This window comes from Cuculus canorus, chromosome 7, assembly GCF_017976375.1.
Source record: "Cuculus canorus isolate bCucCan1 chromosome 7, bCucCan1.pri, whole genome shotgun sequence".
NCBI classification, from domain to species: domain Eukaryota; kingdom Metazoa; phylum Chordata; class Aves; order Cuculiformes; family Cuculidae; genus Cuculus; species Cuculus canorus.
Window position 1 is genome coordinate 1,028,637 of NC_071407.1, and position 24,128 is coordinate 1,052,764.

General features: G+C 48.0%; 1 protein-coding gene across 5 annotated transcripts; it reads right to left on the reverse strand.

The window, feature by feature from the left end:
* Window positions 1-750: 750 nt before the first annotated feature.
* Window positions 751-23,988, reverse strand: LOC104058559 (deleted in malignant brain tumors 1 protein). 5 transcript variants are annotated; one of them, XM_054071128.1, is made up of 22 exons: window positions 19,884-23,988; window positions 16,901-17,137; window positions 14,323-15,321; window positions 12,356-12,667; window positions 11,184-11,231; window positions 10,657-10,701; window positions 9,590-9,637; window positions 9,063-9,107; window positions 7,996-8,043; window positions 7,527-7,680; window positions 7,089-7,303; window positions 6,895-6,939; window positions 6,554-6,598; window positions 6,372-6,413; window positions 5,825-6,136; window positions 5,606-5,653; window positions 5,079-5,123; window positions 3,861-4,011; window positions 3,312-3,523; window positions 2,874-3,046; window positions 1,959-2,347; window positions 751-1,442 (listed from the first exon to the last, which is right to left on the reverse strand). In XM_054071128.1, the coding sequence occupies exons 3-22, from the start codon at window positions 14,387-14,389 to the stop codon at window positions 1,169-1,171; spliced, it is 2,718 nt and encodes a 905-aa protein (XP_053927103.1). In that variant the 5' UTR covers window positions 14,390-15,321; window positions 16,901-17,137; window positions 19,884-23,988; the 3' UTR covers window positions 751-1,168. The 5 variants fall into 5 exon arrangements, with proteins under 5 accessions (XP_053927103.1, XP_053927101.1, XP_053927099.1 ...); XM_054071126.1 differs by having other exon boundaries at window positions 14,323-15,370; XM_054071124.1 differs by lacking the exon at window positions 14,323-15,321.
* Between the last annotated feature and the right edge of the window lie 140 nt (window positions 23,989-24,128).

Genomic DNA, 24,128 nt, shown 5'->3' on the forward strand with positions numbered 1-24,128 from the left:
GTCTTGGTCTTCATTTACCCCTGAGGGAGCAGCAAACAAACTCCCGTTCGGGGCGGAGTAAGAAATGGCCATATGGGTTCCCCACAACCCAAGCTGTACTATTCACCAGCAGAGTTAAGATATCCATCCTGAGAGGAGGGAACTGATGATTCAGCCACTGTGTTACGATTCAAGAGCCTAAATTGCAGGTGGCAATAATGTGACAGCCGTTATTGGGCTGCGAACTTGCTTTGGCATCTTTCAAAGCCGGGTTGTTATGTCAAGCCCATCTCTTCTCTTGAGGTGGGCCATCACCACTGAGAGCCTTTCTTGCTTGATTTTTCATCCAGAGCTTCCAGTGGAATTACTCAATGAAGGATATTACTCAATCCATCAAACTACTCCACAAACATGATCAGCAGCGGGTGTTTACCAAGGCTTACACCTACACTGGGTAGGGAACTGGTTTCTTTGCTTTAGGTTGCACAAGAAACCCAACAAGAATGAAAAGAGTGGCTAGTGGAGGCCTGACAGCAACAACAAGTGGTGCCTGAGAAACTTCAGCTGGAGCAGGAGCTGAATTCATGTTCTCCTGGATGACAAAAGGGTCCCACTCTGGGAAGGATGAGAAGACCTGGTCACATCTGATCCCTCATCCTGTTGTTTCCAAAGCATTCAAAAAGGAAAAACTGGCTTTCTGGGTCAGATTTAAAGATCAATCACCACCTTGCACCCTGATACACCCAGGCTACTCCAGGTACACCTTGAACAAGGATTGTATTGGTAGAGCTGGTTTATGGAACTTAAAACTACAAATTAAGCATTTAGGTTTTAGCATTAAGAAACCAAACAACAAACAAAGAGCTTGGGGATTGCAGATTTATCTGGGATGTTTTCTGACTGGCTTTATGGACGCAGCAGCTGCAAGCAGTTTGGGAAGAGACGAGTTCCACAGAGCTGCCGGTGCCCTTTCTCATCAGCTGCCCCCCAGAGCTCCTGAATTGGCATCATTGTGACACGCAAAGACAAGTGAAGTGAGGTGGGGTTGATAGGCAAGAGTCAGTGAGCATGTTCCTAAGGTTTATTGAGGAGCTGCTGGTAATCCATCAGTAGAAGCATAGTTTCATTCAGAACTAACCTGGGTTTAAAGATGCTCTCTGCTAAAGGACACACAGTTTTATTTAAAATCTCATGCATTCCTATTCTCTGCATCAGCTTCCCTAAGCAATATTGGGCCAGCGACAACAGTCACCAGTTCTTGGTCAGAACTTGCCCCTCTCTTGGACCGAGTAATGCAGCCTTGGTAGCATCTGGAAGAGTAGTCATAGGTCCTGCACACCACTAGTTCACACTGCACGTAAACCAACGGATTGCTACGAATGAACTGGAAGGCATTGAATTTAAACCGGACCCTGTGTCTGTAGTGTGAATAGTAAGTATTGTAGGTAGGATCTCGAACACATCTAAAAAGAAACAAGAAAGCTCTCATGAGTACAGTCTCTGACCAGTCATTCATGTGCAGTATAACACAGAACGTGATAGCAACTGTTAAACATGATGAAAGTGGTTCAGAAAGCTGAAATTAGGGAAAGCAAGATGCCCTCCTTTGGCAGCACTGAGCCATGCTACCTCCTCTCAGCCTGTTGTGTGTCTGGGGTCGGGTTTGTGTGTATATTTTTCTGGATGTGCATTGACCTCACCCGAGATGGGCCATTGGTACCTCTCTGGTAATAAGAAGCCATGGTGAACTGGCCACAGCCATCGAGTTGAATTGTCATCTTAAAGCGGGCTGTGTTAGATGGAGTCAGTCCATCCCCCTTTCCCCAGTAAACCCCAAATGCCTCTGTTGGTTAATTAGTCAGAAGCTGACATTAACATATGCTGTATTCACACTATTCCATTAGAAAATAAAAGAGAAAATAAGAGCTAGAGGAGTTCAAAGGCAGTTCTGTCTGTAATTGTAATGCATAAGAGCTTACCCATTCCTGATTATATCATAGGTCACTGTTGTAACGTTGTGGGGAGTGGGAGATGCCACACATGTGTCCACAAATAACATCAGGTTGGGATCAGAGCTGTGCAGGTAAGCTTCAAGGAACAAGTTCTGGTTGATGTCAACATAGTAGGGCGAGTCATAGACTGGCCATGAGAAGGACTCAGAATGATAGAATGTGAGGTTTACATCGTATCGGGCATACTGAGTTTCAGTGACTTCAAAATTGTTGTCCGCCACGTACATTATCTGAGCCCAGGTGTTCTGGAGCATTTTGCAATTGACATGCAAGAGAAGATTTTTATTTCTTGTGATTACACTATCAGAACTGTATCCTGTGATGATGTTGGAATAGATTATTGTGTTGTTGTTCCCCTGTTTGGCACAGAAAATAAAATGCAGAATTAATTCACACAGTCAGGTTTCCTCCTGTGTATCCTAAACTCTGCTGCATCCTTGCACAATGTATACAGTAAATACATTCTTTCCCACAAAGTCTGTGGTGGAGAAGTCTGAATCCAGGCATTTCTGTTCTCAAGGTAAGAAGCCAGAATCTTCGTGTAATTTTCAGTACCTACAAAGTGGGCCCAGAAATCTGCTCACATGAAATGCAGAAATTAGCCACAACCTGTACAATGCTTTGAACACTGAATGCCTGTGGGTTTGGGTCCAGCAGAGCACTGAAGCTGAAACCTTGCTTAAAACATGATTGGTTGTATTTAGTAAAGCTTTGGGACCATTTTAACCACCACCCTCAGCCTCGGACCTTGGAAATGCCAGGTGTTTACTTCCTTCCCCAGCCCAGCTCTCGGTTTGTGCTGGTTTTCACAGCGAACACCGCGGTCTGAGTTCTTACACATTCACAATCTTTGCACCCTTTGCTGACCCGTGTCAGCCCTACCTCGGTCACTGTGCCGCAGGCGCTGTATGGTATGTCAAATATGACGTACTGCGAGGTGACATTGGGTTTGCAAGTGGGGTCGTTCAAGCTGAGCTTCCGAGCAGAGTAGCCATGTGACTGAAGGTAGTACCTGCTCACAACTGCACGCATGTAATCTGGCAGACACTGCAGAGCTAGTGAATGGCAAAGGGAACATGTTAAAATTTCACTGGAGGGACCGGAAAAGGTTCTAAGTGGCAACTCAAATAAAGTGGCAACTTTTGCAGAAGGAGCTGATAATGCAGGAGGAGTTCAGTACCTGGAGCACAAACTTGCATCTCTATGAAATGCTACAGATCAAATTGAAATAACGAGATTATGGAAGGGTACAACAAGATTAACAACGAGGGAATCAGCAAATACTTGAGGAGTGAGTTTCTGCTGTAAGCATGAACTTACTAATGCTCTGATCTGCTGGGGTGGAGTAGTATTGAGCCTGAAACCCTCTGTATGTGTAGCGAGAGTTACTGTAGAACTGGACCGTCAGAAGGTTGGAGGAAGACGTGTATGTGCGATAGGAACCAGAACAGAACTTCCCAAGCAGAGGAGAGGTGTAGAGTGGCCCATCATAGACCTCCACGTAGTCAGACAGGCACCTGCCACCCTCCATCCTGTGGAGCAAACAGGACTCTTTAGTTAAATGCTGCAGTTCTTGTTGCTACAGCTTGTTCCTTTTGTTTTGTTTTTAATAAAAGCTCAGATTAACCATTCCCAGCAGAAAAGCACATTTCACCAACAGCCCTGTCAGACCTTTGGAACAGGCATTACAGTCTCCAACCTCCATCTCCGCAGATGCCAGCCACATCACTGACTAAATATCTAAAAATGGGTGCATTATTCACCTCAGATATACTGAAAAACACCCTTGAAATCAAGCAGCTATCAGGTTACTGAGTCTGAGATGTCAATCCCATGCATAGTCTTTCTAATTCATAAATTTTTACTTACTGAACATCTCCAAATGTGAGTGTGACAAGAAAATTGCTCTTTACTTGTATTTCCCACACACATTTGGCATTGTTTGGATAATTTCTGGGGTAAAATGGACTCTGTAGTGTCCCAGATGGAGAGGAAAGCAAGCCACCACAGAAATAATTCTCTGCAGAGAAAAATAAGAGCAGAAAAATAGACATATAAACCGTTTAAGGTTGTGTTTGGAATATATCTATGTAGAAATTACAAGTCTAAAATCTGGAGACAGTGACTTCTATGAGCTTCAATGGTCTTTTTATTAGGTTCCTGTATTATCTGAATGCAGATTAGGAGGTGCAAAGCACACTGAAGGACTTTTATACTGCTTGTCTTCTGCATCTGCACCGGCGGGGGACAAGCCTTTGCCCTAGAAGTGCACAGTGGTGGGGGTTGGATCCCTGGAGCTCAGCTGCCCCTTGACAGAGAAGTCAGAGCTGAGCCTGGCTCACCTCTGTCACAACTGCCAGTGACCAAAGTGAAGGAAACAAGGACACAAATGATTTTGTTTCTGTGTAAGAACATTGGCAAACACCCAATTCATAGACATGGAGACCTTCTGTTACAGTCGACAGATTATTTGTAGATCAGTTGCAGCCCAATCAAATAACAGAGGAATCCAGATCAGAGAAGGCAGAGAGTGCCATGGATTCCTAAAGATACCTTTCAGTCCAAATTCAAACTGCTCTGAGTAGAGAAATGTGTAAACGCATACCGCCTTTTGGATTACATCCCTAATTAGATAACCCACACGTTTGTGCTTGAACCCACAGCAAGAACAAGGTACCTGCCCAGAGAAATCTGCTGAAGGACATTCAGTTTCTATTTTCTAGTGTATTTGCCACTAGCAAATCCAAAGAAGCCCTCCTCTCACTTGGGGCCAACACTGACCATGTAAACAAATAAACTTTTGATGGCCCAAGTATGTTCTGCCTGAAAAGCAGGAAACACCTTTTGACTGTGAAACTGACTGACCAGTGGCACAGGTTGCCAATGGAGGCAGTGGAGTCTCCATCCTTGGAGACAGTCAAGAACCACCTGGACATGGGCTTGGGCAGCAGCTCTAGGTGATTCTGTTTTAGTAGGAGGTAGGACCATATGACCTCCAAAGGTCCCTCTCAGCCTCAGCCACCCTGCAATTCTGTGGTCCTGAGCAAAGCAGGAGCTCGTCAGACCTCTCAGGCCCTCTGGACCTACCTGGGGTCGCTGACACCGAAGCCGTCAAGCTGGAGGTCTCTTGCGCTGCAGGGAGAGAGCAACACGTGAACGAGCAGCACTTTGCATAAGAGAAACAACACTATGGGAGCCACCGCTTCCCAAAAGGACTCCCAGGGACACTGGGACACAAGACTCACAGTCACCACCCTGCCATTCACCAGGCTGATGCAAGCCACCACAGGTGATGACACTCGTGGAAAAGAGCAGAACCCCGGGATGGGCAGAATGCTCTTGCAATCCTATCTCCAGAAGCCCTCAGGGCTGAACTTGGCACAGGCAGTGACCCCCACGGGCAGTGCCAGGACATCTAGTGGGACACCTGAGCAGGAGTTATTAAGACCTCGTGGCCCCTCCGGAACTGAATGTGGACACAATCCCGTGGAAGTCAAGCTGAGCGATCGTGTCAGCTTGCTCATCATACAAATTTCTTCCCAAGAAGAAATTGGGTGGTTAAAATACAAAGGCATCCTGTCACAGAAAGAAGAAAGCTGATGGATTTTACTTACAATCAACGGTCACAGGTACTGTTGTAGGAGCTGTAGTGGTTGGTGTTTCTGGAGAAGGAAAAAAAGATGGGGAATGGAGATCTCAGTAGGATGGTCTTCCATGGTAGGAGCAATGAAAACCACACTCTTTGAACACTCCCCCAACACATACCTAACTGTGGCCAACAAGGGCCACTTCTATGAAGCGTCTCATTATTTAGGAAGGAAACGCAACGGTACCTGAGCACACAACACCAGCATCTTCATAGTGGTCACAGTTGTGGATGCCCCAGCCACTGTGTCTGCACTGGAAGAGGGAGGACTCCCTCCCTGTGCAGTGCACATCGTCCAGGTAGATCTGGCCAGTGCCTTGGCCAAAGTAGGCATTTGTTGTTGCAGAAACAGCAAAGCCACATCCCAGCTGCCTGCACACGACGTTGGCGTCATTCAGGTCCCAGAAGTCATCACAGACAGTGCCACGGCCCCCGTTGTAGTAGATCTCTACACGCCCTTCACACCGGTTGCTGCCGTTCACCAGGCTCAGGGAGGCACCTTGGGAAGGAGAAAACATGGGAAACCCCTCCAGCACACAGGTATCTTCTCTCAACAGGGCATTGGCAGCGCTCGACGAGTTTCAGGCCACCAGGGCTGCCGCCATGGGCTACCTTGGTCTGTGTGTTTCCCTGGCTCTGCTCTCTCACTGAGAAGACCACACCCCATCATGTGAGCCACCACCTGGTACTGCCAGAAGTAATGGCCAGGAAAGCCATGACAAATTCAGACTCACCTGGAAGAACAGATACCTCGGAGCTGGATGTGGTTGTGGCATCTGTTTAGAGGAGGAAGAGGAGGGCACAAGTGAGGACACTGTGGATGAAGGAGCACAGCCAGGCTTTCTCCCAGCACTGAGGATGTTGGTGCCTGAGCAAAGCAGGAGCTCGTCAGACCTCTCAAGCCCTCTGGACCTACCTGTGGTCACTGGCACAGCGGCTGTCAAGCTGGAGTTTTCTTGCACTGGAAGGACAGAGCAACACGTGAACGAGCAGCATTTTGCATAAGAGAAACAACCCTGTGGGAGCCACCGCTTCCCAAAAGGGCTCCCAGGGACACTGGAACACCAGACTCACAGTCACCACCCAGATGTGTGGCAGGTGCCTGTGTGGCTGCACCTCAAACCCTTCCCCCCTCCATCCCACAAGCCCAGAGGGCACCTCGCCTTTTGCATGAACAATAGTTCTCATCAGCAGGGCCTTGTGATTCTGAGATCCTGTGCAAGGACAAGAGATAACCTTCTGCTTCTCCAAGCCTACCTGTGGTTGGTGGCAGAGACGGAGTCGAGTTGGAGTTATCTGGTGCTGAGGAAGAGAGCAGCAGATGAGCTAGCAGCCTTTTATTTCAGACAAAGAGCCCCCTGGGAGCTATCGCCCCCCCAAAGGCGATATTACCCTGGGATGCATAAAGCCAAACCACAGTCAGCGTTTCATCCTGGTGGGACTGATCTTACCTGTGGTGTTGCTGAAGGCGGGATATGAGGAGTAATGCGCTTGGAAGCCTCTCTGGGTGACACTACCGTCACTGCGAAACAGGATGGTCATCTGGTGCCCGGATGACTCGAAGAAGTTGTGGTTGTTCCGACAAACGCTTCCAAGGAATGAGCCCCTGGGGAATGCGCCATCGTACACCTCAATAGCGTCGAACTGGCAGCTGTTGCCTTCCAGTCTGCGGAGGAGAAGAGGGTCTGTCTGCACCACAGGCTGCGCCATCCCGAGCGCCAGGGCCAGGAGGAGATGCAGAGCTCAAGCAACTTGACCCCATTCCTGGCTGGCCAAGGTGCTTGGGCAGAGGCGGCCAAGGTGCCGTGATGGGGATACAGCCACCCCCAAAGCCGCAGCCACCACCAGGCACCCTGTCCACACTCCAGCTGCCGCCCCACCGCACGTACTCGACATTCAGAAAGCGCAGCCTGATCCTGTGATGCCGCTTCCACAGCCGGATGCGCCACACGCAGTGGGCGTTGTTGGGGTAGGAGTTGGGGTAGCCCGGGCTCTGCAGGTAGCCAGACAAACTCTGATGCAAGCCACCACAAGTGATGACACCTGTGGAAAGGAGCAGAACCCCGGAATGGGCGGAAAGCTCTTGCAATCCCATCTCCAGAAGCCCTCAGGGCTGAACTTGGCATGGGCAGTGACCCCCACGGGCAGTGCCAGGACATCTAGCGGGACACCCGGACAGCAGTTATTCAGACCTCGTGGCCCCTCCGGAACTGAATGTGGACACAATCCCGTGGAAGTCAAGCTGAGCGATCGTGTCAGCTTGCTCATCATACAAATTTCTTCCCAAGAAGAAATTGGGTGGTTAAAATACAAAGGCATCCTGTCACAGAAAGAAGAAAGCTGATGGATTTTACTTACAATCAACGGTCACAGGTACTGTTGTAGGAGCTGTAGTGGTTGGTGTTTCTGGAGAAGGAAAAAAAGATTCATGATACCTTGTTGGAAGGTCAACAAGGCAAATATAATCTGAAGCTTCCTCCTGTAGCAATGTGTGGCGGACCAACTTCAGATCCAGGAGGTTTCTTTCTCTTTTAGTATCTCTCACCAGTTTTTTCCTCCACTCATCATCAAATCTCTTTGTGAACCCACCTTGTCCTGGAAGCGGCCCAGAGGCTGCCACGTGCCCTTGAGGTGAGAAAAGGATCTAAAAGAGGGGTGGCCTGGCTGTTTAAAACTGGTTGATAACATAAACTGAGTTGTTTCAGTGTTTGACTGAGCTTAATAACTGCAGTTCCCAAAACAAAACTGGTTTCAATATCGCCTTCATCACGATTGCGTTGGGCACAACTGAAGCGCAGGAGGTTCTCCCTGAACGTCACACAGAAGGTGAGGAGAACTCGCTCCGGTCGCTTACACAGGTGGTGGGGTCTCCATCCATTCTGCACTGTTTGAAGCATCCTCCCTCCCATCAGACCCACCGACATCGGTGTCAGTCCCCAGTTGGGCAGATCACTGCCTGGGCAACCAACGTAATTACACTCATAACAAACATTAGCCTATGGGAAATTAGAATAACATAAGATGGCGGTAATTCCTATTATATTCTTATCCTTACGAAAAAGAGGAACGGGGATTTGTGCCATACTTGTTCTACGTAGAGCGCCCTGTTATTAATCATCAATGTGTTATTCATGACAATACGCTCAATCAAATGCAAAACACGTGCTTTGAAGAGCACCTCAAACTGCAAAATAAACATGCATTCCATCCAAAAAAGAGAGATTAGTCTTTAAATGCATTGCTCCGACACGATTCATAGATTTATATCTTTGGCTTTACAGTCTATTTGTTTTCTTTACTGGCTTCCTTACAGAAAATGGGAGACCTTGCAGATGAAGCACAGCCAGGCTTTCTCCCAGCACTGAGGGTGTTGGTGCGTGAGCAAAGCAGGAGCTCGTCAGACCTCTCAAGCCCTCTGGACCTACCTGTGGTCGCTGACACCGAGGCCGTCAAGCTGGAGGTCTCTTGCGCTGCAGGGAGAGAGCAACACGTGAACGAGCAGCACTTTGCATAAGAGAAACAACCCTGTGGGAGCCACCGCTTCCCAAAAGGGCTCCCAGGGACACTGGGACACAAGACTCACAGTCACCACCCTGCCATTCACCAGGCTGATGCAAGCCACCACAGGTGATGACACTCGTGGAAAGGAGCAGAACCCCGGGATGGGCCAAATGCTCTTGCAATCCTATCTCCAGAAGCCCTCAGGGCTGAACTTGGCACAGGCAGTGACCCCCACGGGCAGTGCCAGGACATCTAGCGGGACACCCGGACAGCAGTTATTCAGACCTCGTGGCCCCTCCGGAACTGAATGTGGACACAATCCCGTGGAAGTCAAGCTGAGCGATCGTGTCAGCTTGCTCATCATACAAATTTCTTCCCAAGAAGAAATTGGGTGGTTAAAATACAAAGGCATCCTGTCACAGAAAGAAGAAAGCTGATGGATTTTACTTACAATCAACGGTCACAGGTACTGTTGTAGGAGCTGTAGTGGTTGGTGTTTCTGGAGAAGGAAAAAAAGATTCATGATACCTTGTTGGAAGGTCAACAAGGCAAATATAATCTGAAGCTTCCTCCTGTAGCAATGTGTGGCGGACCAACTTCAGATCCAGGAGGTTTCTTTCTCTTTTAGTATCTCTCACCAGTTTTTTCCTCCACTCATCATCAAATCTCTTTGTGAACCCACCTTGACCTGGAAGCGGCCCAGAGGCTGCCACGTGCCCTTGAGGTGAGAAAAGGATCTAAAAGAGGGGTGGCCTGGCTGTTTAAAACTGGTTGATAACATAAACTGAGTTGTTTCAGTGTTTGACTGAGCTTAATAACTGCAGTTCCCAAAACAAAACTGGTTTCAATATCGCCTTCATCACGATTGCGTTGGGCACAACTGAAGCGCAGGAGGTTCTCCCTGAACGTCACACAGAAGGTGAGGAGAACTCGCTCCGGTCGCTTACACAGGTGGTGGGGTCTCCATCCATTCTGCACTGTTTGAAGCATCCTCCCTCCCATCAGACCCACCGACATCGGTGTCAGCCCCCAGTTGGGCAGATCACTGCCTGGGCAACCAACGTAATTACACTCATAACAAGCATTAGCCTATGGGAAATTAGAATAACATAAGATGGCGGTAATTCCTATTATATTCTTATCCTTACGAAAAAGAGGAACGGGGATTTGTGCCATACTTGTTCTACGTAGAGCGCCCTGTTATTAATCATCAATGTGTTATTCATGACAATACGCTCAATCAAATGCAAAACACGTGCTTTGAAGAGCACCTCAAACTGCAAAATAAACATGCATTCCATCCAAAAAAGAGAGATTAGTCTTTAAATGCATTGCTCCGACACGATTCATAGATTTATATCTTTGGCTTTACAGTCTATTTGTTTTCTTTACTGGCTTCCTTACAGAAAATGGGAGACCTTGCAGATGAAGCACAGCCAGGCTTTCTCCCCGCACTGAGGGTGTTGGTGCGTGAGCAAAGCAGGAGCTCGTCAGACCTCTCAAGCCCTCTGGACCTACCTGTGGTCGCTGACACCGAGGCCGTCAAGCTGGAGGTCTCTTGCGCTGCAGGGAGAGAGCAACACGTGAACGAGCAGCACTTTGCATAAGAGAAACAACCCTGTGGGAGCCACCGCTTCCCAAAAGGGCTCCCAGGGACACTGGGACGCAAGACTCACAGTCACCACCCTGCCATTCACCAGGCTGATGCAAGCCACCACAGGTGATGACACTCGTGGAAAGGAGCAGAACCCCGGGATGGGCCAAATGCTCTTGCAATCCTATCTCCAGAAGCCCTCAGGGCTGAACTTGGCACAGGCAGTGACCCCCACGGGCAGTGCCAGGACATCTAGCGGGACACCCGGACAGCAGTTATTCAGACCTCGTGGCCCCTCCGGAACTGAATGTGGACACAATCCCGTGGAAGTCAAGCTGAGCGATCGTGTCAGCTTGCTCATCATACAAATTTCTTCCCAAGAAGAAATTGGGTGGTTAAAATACAAAGGCATCCTGTCACAGAAAGAAGAAAGCTGATGGATTTTACTTACAATCAACGGTCACAGGTACTGTTGTAGGAGCTGTAGTGGTTGGTGTTTCTGGAGAAGGAAAAAAAGGTGCCTGTGTGGCTGCACCTCAAACCCTTCCCCCCTCCATCCCACAAGCCCAGAGGGCACCTCGCCTTTTGCATGAACAATAGTTCTCATCGGCAGGGCCTTGCAGGCCAACGGAGGAGCATCTTTATTAGCCAAGGGGATGATGGGACAAAGCAGACCCTCAGCAAGTTTGGTGATGACACAAAACTGGGAGGAGTGGCTGATCCACCAGAGGGTCCTGCTACCACCCCAAGGGCGCTCAACAAGCTGGAGAAATGGGCCATCAGGAACCTCATGTGGTTCAACAAGGAGAAGTGTCAAGTCCTGCTCCAGAGTAAGAACAACCTGAGGCTCCAGTAGGCACTGTAGGCTATCGAGCTGGGAAACAGCTCTGCAGAGAAGGCCTTGGGGGTCCTGGTGGACACCAAGTGAAACATGAGCCAGCAATGGTTTAGTGGCAGGGGTTGGACTAGATGAGCTCCAGAGGGCAGCTCTCTTCCCCGCACAGCAGCCTTTGTCTGCTCTGCAGCCGTGCCGCTGGCATGTGCTATGGGGAAAGAAGGAGAAGGGATGGAGCATTTCCATCTTGCTGTGAAGCAAGGCTGGGAGAGCTGGGACTGTTCAGCGTGGAGATGAGGTGGCACAGGGAGATGTCATCAATGTGCAGGAACACACAAAGGGAGGATGCACGTAGCACAGAGCCAGGCTCATTCCAGAGGTGCCGGTGGGCACAAACTGAAACACACAAAGTTCTACCTGAACAGCAAAAAACACTTTTCCCTAAGACCGTGACTAAGAACTGGCACAGATTCCTTACACAGGTGGTGGGTTGGAGGTTACCCTGGAGCTGGGTATGGTCATGGTTAAGAGAAAGAGGAAGAGAAAGCCACAAGTGAGGACTTTGTGGATGAACAAGCACAGACAGGCTTTCAGCGAGCACTGAGGATCTTGGTGCCATCCTGTCAGTGGGTGCTGGAGAGCTTGGGGATCTCAGTAGGATGGTCTTCCATGGTAGGAGCAATGAAAACCACACTCTTTGAACACTCCCCCAACACATACCTAACTGTGGCCAACAAGGGCCACTTCTATGAAGCGTCTCGTTATTTAGGAAGGAAATGCAACGGTACCTGAGCACACAACACCAGCATCTTCATGGTGGCCACAGTTGTGGATGCCCCAGCCACTGTGTCTGCACTGGAAGAGGGAGGACTCCCTCCCTGTGCAGTGCACATCGTCCAGGTAGATCTGGCCAGTGCCTTGGCCAAAGTAGGCATTTGTTGTTGCAGAAACAGCAAAGCCACATCCCAGCTGCCTGCACACGACGTTGGCGTCATTCAGGTCCCAGGAGTCATCACAGACAGTGCCACGGCCCCCGTTGTAGTAGATCTCTACACGCCCTTCACACCGGTTGCTGCCGTTCACCAGGCTCAGGGAGGCACCTTGGGAAGGAGAAAACATGGGAAACCCCTCCAGCACACAGGTATCTTCTCTCAACAGGGCAGTGGCACTATGGACAGGTCTCCAAAATATTTCCTCTTCAGTAATGAAGTGCTAATATTCGGTTCCCCAAAGTGTTTGCAGATTTCCTATCCCTTGAATAATTCCAGGCCAGGTTGTGTGAGACTCCTCACCATCTTCCATTTGACGTCTATTGATATCCTGCTCGTTATAGCGAGGTTGGATTAGATGATCTTTAAAAGTCCCTTCCAACCCAAACAATTTTATGATCCTATGACTCTTGCTTGAAACTGTTTTTTTAGTGAGTGCCTACATTTGCCCATACAAGTGATAAACAAACACATATGAGGTGTATTTTCCATAGAGATGTGCATTTTTTGGGATGTGGTGCAATCCACCTTGGAAAGAACAAAACTGCAAAGCTCCAGGTTTGCATGCCGTGTGTCCAACAGCCCGAAGGTCGTGACTAGCAGACCTGGGGCATTTGGTTCCTCACAGCACCATGCTCCTATCTGTCCCACTTGCAACTGGGCAACGTCAGACTCTTGAGCCAAAAGGCAACAGAGGTTGTTCCAATCATCCCACACCTGAATAACACTCTGCAATTCATTGTGGGTGCGAGTCAGTGGGGCGAAGTATAAAACACATTCTATATCCTTCCTGTCCCTGGGATTTCAATGGATACTGTTTTCTTATTTCTGCCTGCAGAGCACAGTGAACAGAGAGGTGTCCTGCTCATAAGACACTCCTAGCTGGAGCAGAACACTTCAGCTCTCTTCTGTGCCACAGGAGTGATGGTCACAGCCTGGTTTCTGCTTTTCTCTTTCAAATGCTCGTGCCTGAGGTAAAGCAGGGAAGTCCCCTTGGCAAAGCAAAGCGAGAGGCTGGCAGGTGTGACACAGCTCAAGAGGTGTCTGATTGGAATAGGAAACTGAAGAATTCACCTCTGTAAAGCAACAGTCGTATTCAGAAAGCCCTCACCAATCCTAAATATTGGCGCTGGGGAACCCCAGCACTGTTCCCATTTGCCTGTGCAGACTGGATGGATAAAGTCATTTCATTCCACATGCATGAAAGTCTCGAGGATGCAAAACGCTCACTCCTGGGACTTTGTGACACTGTACAGGACAGCACATGGCTCTCACTGGTGTGCTTCATTAAATTATATAAAGTGAAATAAGTACTGGGTGGTTCCATCTGCATCTGCAGGGCTGACTTTGGAGTCTTTTAAATCAAATATGCATTGCAGCCCAAGAAACTCTATTGCCTCTTAATTCCACAGGGAAACCCACAGGCTCATAGGAACACAGTCTTTCAGTAGCATTGTCCTGGTAATATATTGTTTTTAATGTGATTTAAACTCTGCTACATGACACTACTGCAAACCAGAGCACTAACAACCTCATTACACATTCTTAACATGAATAAGAGTTAATCATGACCTCAGTGGGTTCCTGTTTTCAATAAGACCACACAATGTTATCCAATTGCAGTCTGCCTTACTTCTCATTTTCATGCAAAGCTGATTATTCTGGCATGTGAATTGCATGGAAGGAACCCGCACAGAGGAATGAGACATCCCTTCTCTCCTACCTTTTTCTGGAAGAAAGGTGTGCAAAGATTTTAAGCGCTTTACCTGAGGTGGCATCCAGCAGTGCTGTACTTAAGAGGAATAACCACAGCAAGTTCTTGGTGGTACCCATCTTGTCCAGAGATGCCAATAAAGCAGAGCATCAGCATTTATACTCTGCACCTGGAGAGTCTGAGGCTCCCAAGGTCAGTGCGGCTCGTGCTATGTCTGACCTCTTATGCAATATTTTTATCACTTCCTGATTTCTACAGAATGGTTCTATATCAATACCACAGTTTCCATTTCCTGCATAATCTGGGCTACTGCCATATTATAAATTATCTTAACTGTAGGTGCAGGCCCAGCGGTACCTTTGGAACCGGGCTCATGAATCTATGTGTTACTTTACCCCTACCATCCCAGTTTTATCAATTTACTGCTAACGACTGCATTGAGCAGACCATAACGCACGCCAAGGCAGCGAATTCCTAGCAGGCTTCCTGATAAATCCTTCAGCAGAGAGCCCTGGTCTCATAATGTTTATATTTCTGATTGTTTCCACTTGAAATTACAGGCTTATTTCCCTGCTGCTCGTACCCAAACAGGACATCATGAATGGGATTATGTCCAGTATCCGAAGTAAATTAGGGTCAGCTCTCGGTAGCATACCCTAAGTGGACCTCATCTAGGAGCCTCTGGGTTGTCAATGCCTTCGCTGAATCTGCTGCTGTGCTCCTTAGCTGAATTTGCCAACAAGATTTCCTTCAATCCTTGAAATCACAAAGTTTATAAAAAGGGAAAGAAGTACGGGTTGAAGTAAAATCAAAAGTCAGTGCACAACAGCCTCAGTCCTGTCCTGCTGGAGTCATTATACTGCAGATCCCACATCCGATGAGGAGATACAAGCCAGTGGTTGATTTGATGTTTTCTTCATCGCACTAAGGCAGTGCCTCTCTGTTCGTTTTGGCTATGGCACAAATGGCAACCAAACTTCGATAGTGGATGTAACTCACGATTCCTGCTAGTATATTCCAGCTTTCCTCCTGCACAAGGCATAGCTTGGGTCTAGAGAAGAAGGGAAAAGAGAGTCTTCTTTTTGCAGAGGTTCCCAGCGCTGGAATAGAAGAAGGGAAGACAAAAGGCCAGAGTGCAGAGACAGAGTCTGAAGCTATCAAAGCAGTCATTGAGAAGAGCAAACAAACTGGAGGACAATGGTAAATAAAACTGAGTGAATTCACACGTTAATAATGAAACATAAGCCTGAATGCTGTTATTCACAGTTGCACTGTTCTTGCCTTCCAGAAAGAAGAAAAACCAATAACATGTACTCAGTGGGGTGATCACACTCGTCACTGGGAAGGGGCGGCGGGGTCAGAGTCCCACCTCTAAACTCTTAAATAATTAGCCTTTTGCACAGACCAAGGAGCCCAAGCAGCTGGAAAGCAGTTTTTCAGGGCAGGACCCAGGGCTCCTGGTGAATGCGTTGACCGTGAGCCAGCAACGTACCCTGCGGCAAACGTGGGCAGTGGCACCCTAGTGCTGTCTTCTAAAGAGCATTGCCAGCAAGTCAAGGGAGGTGACCTTCCCCCTCTACTTGGCACTGGTGAGACAAACTTAGAGTGCCGGTGTCAGTTCTGGGCTCCCCAGTATAAGAGAGGTGGACACACTGGAGCAAGTCTAGCCAAAGGCCACCGAGATGACTGAGACTGGATCATGTCTCATATGAGGAGAGGCCCAGGGAAGAGAAGGTTCAGAGGGATCTCAGTGTGTACAAATACCTGATGGGATGGAGTAGAGACAGAGTCTTCTCAGTGGTGCCTGATGGCAGGATGAGAAACAACATCCATGAACTGAAGCACAGTAAATTCCATTTAAGCATAAGATAAAAGTATATCACTGTGAGGGTTCTCAAGCAGTGGAATAGGTTGCCCAAAGATGCTATGGGTTCCTCCATTCTTCAAAATATTCAAATTCAAGTGGAAGATACCTGCTTTCTCTGACCCTACTTTGAGTAAGGGGACGGGCAAGATGATCTCCACCCCATCCAGCCTCAGCTGGGCTGTGACACCATGAAGAGAAAATTTATGAAATATGTCAAGGAGGCTCAAGAGCAGAGGAGAACTAAATGTGCTGTGGTTAAACCTATCCACAACCATTCAATCTGGCAGCACGGTTCTTTAACACCAGTTCCTGCTTCCTGGTGCATTTTGTGTCAATGTTATCAGCCTCACATGAGGACCTGTCCCTCCAGGTTTGATAAGAGACACCTTTGACTTGCAGCCACTACAGTGCCAGTGTCCTCTGTACCAAATACGCCTTAAACTGCCTCTGTTCCCTACTGTGCACACTGACAGCAGAGCAGCCGATATCTGTATTTCTGTTTGCTTTAGAGCAAAATGCCATAAACCCCTGTAAATACAGGTCAGCGGGTCAGCAACCTCTTGCTGTTCTCACACCAGTAGCAAACAGAAACTGTTGCCCGGGGGCTTCACCACGTAGCGCTGAGACAGAATACATGGGATGGAGTTTGTGTTACTGTAACAGAGTAGGTGTCAGGCACAAAACACTTGGAGAAGTTCAGCATCTCCCTCGGTCAACCATTTTCTTTCAGTTTGAGAAAGAAAAAATACAACGTTTTCCTTACTGTCACAGTGGGTTCTGGGTCCAGGGGCTGGTTCTCTGCCACGTGCTTCTTGCAGGACTGAGCTCGAACACATCAGTTTTCACCTCGCTGCTTTTTGTCTCATAGGAATGCTCTGCAGGACTTAAGTCCTTAGATATGGTCCCAATCATCCCCAGTGGTACCCAGAGGGGTCTAACTCCATCGGGAGAGCACCCAGTACTTTTAAGAGCTTTACTCTTCGCCTGCTTTGCTTTGTTGCTGCAATAGAAGGAAAGCTCAGCTGTAGGTAGTCTGAGAAAGTGGCAAAAATAAACATCAGAAATCATATGCAGAGCTTCTCATGGACAATATCTGCTCCTCTCTTACCCTTCCCTGCAGCTGCATTCTTTCCTACTGTTTTATATTATAGAATCATAGAATCACCAGGTTACAAAAGACCTTTGAGATCAAGTCCAACAGTACCTGTCTACTACAAAACCAGATTCTTGAGCAATATATCTGACCCTCAAGCCTAATTTTCACCTTCCAGCCTCCTTTTGTATCCCTCTACGCAGATTTCCTTTCTAAGCTGTCTAAGGTAAAAGATACCAGACAGAGGGGAGCCTGAGGCAGCTGAAAGAGAAGGGTTGAACCAAGAGGGCAGCCTGGATCCGTGACTTCCAGCACCTTCCTCTGGTCCCCCATCTTCACTTCCCAGATTTTTGGCTCTCCTTGCACCTCTGTCCTAAGCTTTGTTTACACAAGCATTACCAGAGCAAACTGCAAAGCCAGAAGGGTTTCGTTGCATTATGAAATCAAGGTTTGTGATTAGTCATAAAATCCTAGAATACCAGGTTGGAAGGGACCTCAAGGATCGTCTGGTCCAACCTTTCCTGGCAAAAGCACAGTCTAGACAGGACGACCCAGCACCCTTTCCAGCTGAATCTTAGAAGTGTCCAGTGGTGGGAAATCCACCGCTTCTCTGCGGAGATGATTCCAGTGGCTGATTGTTCTCACCATGCAAAATTTTCCTTCTGTGTCCAACTGGAATCTCCCCAAGGTGTAACTTGTACCCATTGCCCCTCATCTTTTCCATGTGATTCCTTACAAAAACAGAGTCTTCATCTTCTTTGTAGCCACTCTTTAAATACTGGAACATGGTGAGATCTCCCCTAAGCTTTCTTTTCTGAAGGCTGAACAGACCCAGTTTCCTCACCCTTTCCTCATATGGCAGGATTCCCAGTCCTTTGATCATCTTTGTGGCCCTTTTCTGGACCCTCTCCAACCCGTACACATCTCTTTTGCTAGCATTGAGCTAATTTTGCTTGGAAGAGTGAAGGCTGATTAATTAATTCAGTCAGCAACTGGGGCCAGCCATGCGTCTTGGCCATGGGAACACTGCCTTCTCTCTTTGTACAGAGGCCTCCTACCACCCCTCTGCTGCTCCTGCTTCCAGGAATGATCATCTCTCAGTAGACATTAAAGAATAAATGCGTACACGGAAGGTGGTGCAGATGAAGAGAACATTCGTTTCTTGTAGAAGACTTGCCTGCACCCCTCGGCTGCGTTGCTCAGCCATCCAGGCCTTCAGCTCACACCCCACCGCTTCCCTCAGCGCCACCCTGCAAGCTTGTTCAAAAGGTGAACGGTTTTGTTAAGTGTAAATGTTTGGCAGGTTGCTGGAACTGTGCTTCTGTTATGAGTCCGAGTTTCAAGTTTTAGTCATAATAGCACAGTTCACCTCACAGAACAGTCATTTGCGATTTTCACCAAAGGGTAACGATCGTATTTGAACGTAATCATTACTGGTTGATTCTAAAGAGCAGGATTTACAGTCACATAAAATAAGCGGTTAATGTTGTAGTTATTTGATGGTTATATGAAAGTTATGTAAAGATTTCCCTCCAGTAATATCTGGATATGGAATCATAGAATCGCAGAATTAATAATGTTGGAAAGGACCTCTCAGCTCATCCAGTTCAACCATCAGCCCAGCCCCACTGTGGCTGCTAAACCACGTCCCAAGGTGCCACGGCCACACATTTTTTGAACCCCTCCAGGGACGGAGACTCCACCACTGCCCCGGGCAGCCTCTGCCAGGGCTTCATCGCTCTTGCAGTACAGAAATGTTCCCTGGTATTCAATATAAACCTCCCCTGGTGCAACTTGAGGCCATTTCCTCTTGTCCTGTCACTTGTTCCTTCAGAGAAGAGATCAGTCCCAAAATCTCTACAACCTCCTTTCAGGAGCTGCAGAGAGCAATGAGGTCTCCCCTCAGTCTCCTCTCCTCCAGGCTAAACAGCTCCAGGTCCCTTTGCTGCTCCTCATAAGACTTGTTCTCCAGATCCCCCCCCCCGCCTTGTTGCCCTCTTCTGGACATGACATCTGGATCAAGAGACATAAAATAAAAAACCCTTTCCACTTTAGCAATTAAGCTTCTACCACCTGATTTCTGTTTAAGCAACTCCAGCAATTCTGTGATAACAGTAAGGAAGTACACGTTGCCGTGTTCAGTCTCCAGTTTATCTGATGGCCAACGACTGTGTGGTAGGGCTGCAGCTGCAGGGAAAGCTTATTACATATAAAGACTTTCTAATAAGGGAGATTGTGTAGCGGTGAGGGGAGCAGCTGAGGAAAAGGAGTCAGAGCTACAAGAGGCCAAGAGCAGCCAGCATGGACCGCCGGCAGCACCCGCGAGCAGAAACACTGTAAAGATAAAACACTGTCCCACCAGAAACCACGGTATTGGCACTAACATGGAGAGTATATTTATATATTGTTATATATCTTAGTACGCTATATGCAATTTAATATGGAATCTCTTTAGAAATGAGCTGTAAGTGTAAGATTCTTTGCTAACGTTTTACGTCTAAGAGGATGTGAAAGATGACAAATTGGACACAAAGGCTCCCAGTGACCACGCTGGTGAAACACAGCATTCTTTTGCCAACTCATCTTCAAAAGGAAGGTTTCAAACAAGACATACCCTTCTCATCCCCAGAGGACGACTAACCCTGCTGCTTACCTTTGCAAGCCCCATCTCACAAGCGAGAGGAGCAGTGCTGCGATGGTGCTGCCACAACCGCGCCCAGCAATTCAAATTGCACTTGGGCTCCCAGCCTCCCCTTGCCTCACTGGTGTCCTTCTTTTTAAGCAAGATACTGTCTCTGACCACGCTTTCCAATCCAGCTCTGAGGAAATGTGCTCTTTTTCTCCAGTGAATTACAAGTGTGTCCCATCACAGCCTAGTTTTGCTCCAGCGACAGCCAGAGCTGCTTCTCCGTTGTATTTGCTTGTTAGTGGTTGACTTGCAGGTTTGAGGTTTTCTCCTGTAAGAGCAAAGCTGGACAGGATTTCAAACACAACACAGCATCCTGAGACGTTCTGGTTTCCTATCCAGCCTGGCAGCTCTCCTTCCTTGCCCGACACACGGAGGTACCCAGCGTGCAGACAAAACCTCTTTCCTTGCCAGACCTGCCCAGCCCCTCAGAGAGTTAGAATCAGCTCTGTTAGAAGCAGAACTTGCAGCACTTTGTTCTGAACAGACGATCGGTTCAGGCTTCCACGTGCATCTCTTTCCCCCCGCACCGCCGGTGCTCCCGCTGCTCCACACCACTGCGCCAGCACTCGCCAAAGGGCTCCATTGTCAGTGCAACCACCGGACACAGCCTGGGGAGCTTCCGCCGAGGATGGGGTGCAGGTTCTAGCCTCAACTCGCCCCCTCGTGGACTTATTACCTGACCAGAGGCTCTTGTGAGAATCATAGAATCAATAAGGTTGTTAAAGACCTCCAAGCTCATCCAGGCCAACCGTCAGCCCAACGCCATCGTGCTGACCAAATCGTGTCCGAAAGCATCACATCTGCATGGCTTTCTGAGCACTTCCAGGGACTGAGACCCCACCACTGCCCTGGGCAGCCTCTGCCAGGGCTTCACCACACTGTCAGGAAGAAACTTTTCCTCGTGTCCAATCTAAACCTCCCCTGGCACAACCTGGAGGTCAGTCCAGAGTGAAATTTCAGGTTCCTCCTGCTGGCAGCTACCAGGAGCTCTAATGGGGAGGGGGTCAGACCAAAGGGAGGGGGAAAATAAGTCAAGGATGCCAAGGTACTTTTCTGAGGGGAGGGGGAGAGGAAACAGTGGGAAATAATATAAGAATTTAGGAAGAGCAGATATAATCGCAAATACAATTCAGTCAAGAAGATCCCTGGAACCTCAAATGACCATTTCTTTATCTTCACTCTAAGGATGAAAGGCGATCCTCCAGTGACCCACCATCACATGAAATAAACATGCAGTGGCCCTCATCATCAACTGCTCTGGACTGGTGACAGTTACAACTTCTTCATCACCACTAATTCTCTTAGATATTTCCAGCTGCAGTTTTAATCACCTTTACAGTATTTTTCAGACATACAGTAAGGACACGAATATAATCCAACGCCCTACTAGATGTTTCTTGCTCTAATTTGGAAAAACATCATTTTTAAAATATCCTCAGTTTTCTGAGGCTATAAACACAAAACAGTGATGGGGAGGGGAGGGGGGAAGCCCTCTGTTACTGAAACCCCAGGCTCTTAGTGACTGCCATACAAGCCACAGAAACCAGACAGCTCTCACTAATGACCATTTCTTTCACAGCTCGAGACATTTCCCTCATGGAATAAGTGGATTATCTTCTCAGAACCATCTCTGAGTGCAGCCACACCAAGCCATCCGCTCGGCACCACAGCAGCAACTCCAGTTTCCGTTGCAGACATTCCAAAATGCTGAAAATCAAGCCAGGATGTCCAGTTTCCCTGATTTACCTCCAACACTCACTAAAGCGTCCAGGAAACTGATAGTTCTACAAACTGTGCCAAAGCCATTCCGCACAAAGTCTTTTCAGTTGCACTTGGCAAGAACTGTGTGTGGAAACAAGGAATAAAATCCACTCCAAACCATAACCCAACAGAACATCAAAAGCTGCCTTCTAGTACCAAAAGGTGATGACGGGGAAGCTGGAGAGAGACTGTTTGAAAGGGCATGGAGGGACAGGACAAGAGGAAGCAGCTTCAAACTGAAAAGGGGAGATTTAAGTGAGATCTTAGGAAGAAATGTTTTGCTGTGCGGGTGGGGAGGCCCTGGCCCAGGGTGCCCAGAGCAGTGGGGGCTGCCCCATCCCTGGAGGGGTTCCAGGCCAGGTTGGATGGGGCTTGGAGCCCCTGATCCAGTGGGAGGTGTCCCTGCCCATGGCAGGGGGTGGCACTGGATGGGCTCTGAGGTCCTTTCCAAACCAAACCACTCCACAATTCCATGAAAAATACAGGCTAATTGACTGTAATAAAGACAAACTTTGCTCCTGTGTCTCTGCTTGTCAATCATCTTATTTTAAATGCTTTAAAATATTTAGAGGCAAGTTTGATTATAAGAAACAATCTGCAAACATTGTTGGATACTGGAAGAGTAAATATTTCTCAGGACATGCATGTGGTTCTGGATATATGATGCAAAGAAATTACTTATAAATGGAAAAACATCAATCAGAAAGGCACTTTCAAACACGTGATGGAAAATGATTGACTGCAGCAAGGGCCCATCTCACATCCCACTAGATGGAGCCACAGGCCTGGTCTACACAGCCCAGAAATCCAGTCAAGTGCCTCCTAAATGCCAGTGAAAGGAAAACCACGCACAAAAGTCAAGTTCACTTGCATCCTCCCTATCGTGCACACACACGCGAGCGTTTGTCTCACAGCATTTGTGCCCCACGGCCACATCTACATCCAGCAGAGGCAGAAGGATGTGCTGTGGTGGCTGTCATGGCGGGAACCTCATCGGTCCTGAAGCAGCCAGGCAGAAACTGAGCCAAAAAAGGAGTGGGTTTGCATACTAAGAGACCGTAACAACAAACAGCAGGAACAAAGAGAATCAACCAGCTCAGTAAACCATGCAACCACTTGTTCTGAAATAACAAGGCAGATGAATATCACTTCTGTTTTAAACACAACCTCCTGGCTTCGGGGCTCAGCTTCACTGTTGTGAGCCGCGTTAGCGCGGTAGCAGAGAGGGTAGGAGACCGTTTAAGTCACTTTTGCTGAGAGCCGGATGCCACCCCTGCGCACTGCGGGGCATGGATGGCCTGCAGAATACAACAGGAGCTAAAACATTCACCAGCATCAGTAAGACGAACTTGCAGTGCAAATACACAACAAAGCAACTCCGCTGGATTGTTCTCCTTTGCATCTTCCATGCCAGAAGGCATCGCAGACCTCCAGCACTTGGCACCACAATACCTTGGCAGATTTTCAGACTTGTGTGATTCACCACAGTGACGGATGAGTAAATCGGTACTGAGTTGTGTCCACTGTCTGACTATAAATTTATAGTGGTCCGGATGAGTCCCAGTGCTCACAGATACAGGAGCTCCCCCAAACTGGGAAAAGCTGGCTGAAAGAGAACTGAAATACAGTGGGAGAAGGGGCACTGCCAGCTATCCGGGTCGAGAGGAGCTCTTGCTGTAATTGCATGGAACGCAGCCCTTTCTTTCTAAATCATAAACTGCCTGCTACCCATCTACTAAGACACAGTTTCCAGCAGAAGAGTGTGTTCAGGAATGACAATCACCAAAGTCTGTAGCCCTTGGATTTATTCTCAGAGATGCAGATTTCAGCAGAGGAAAGGAAGAGCTGCTTAGCCTATCGTTATCCCGTGAGTGATTACACTGTAATTAAATTCAGTTAATTGTTCTCCATCACAGAAAGACAGTCTCATTCACTACCCAAGCTTCAAGGACATCCACAAATCCACATATAAAGCTTAATCTCTATGTTAAAGGAACGCCCAATATTCTAGTCAAACCGAAGTCCCATCACACCCCTCCCAGCACTCGGATTGTAAATAAACCAGCCTGCTGGAGAGAGCTTCAAAGCCAGATCGACCGTGGTTACAAATATCCCAACATCTGAACCAGAATGGTATACAACCTGTGAGCCACAGCATGACCATTTCTGTAGTGGGCAAAGAGATTTCAGGCTCTGGTGAAGCTGCGATTAAAACAAGGCAAACGCATTCCCATCTGGAGGACAGGCAACCTGCAACAGCCAGTAAAGCAAATTCAAACCAGTTGTGCTAATAAAAGCAGATGCACAAGAGCACAAATACGGCACACACTGACTCGTAAGTGTTTTGGGTTATGAGGATAAAAAGGAGACCATCCAGATGTCCTCACAGGCAGATGTGCTGCTCAAAGGAAAACACTCCATAAGGGGAAGCAAAATGACTCACTCACA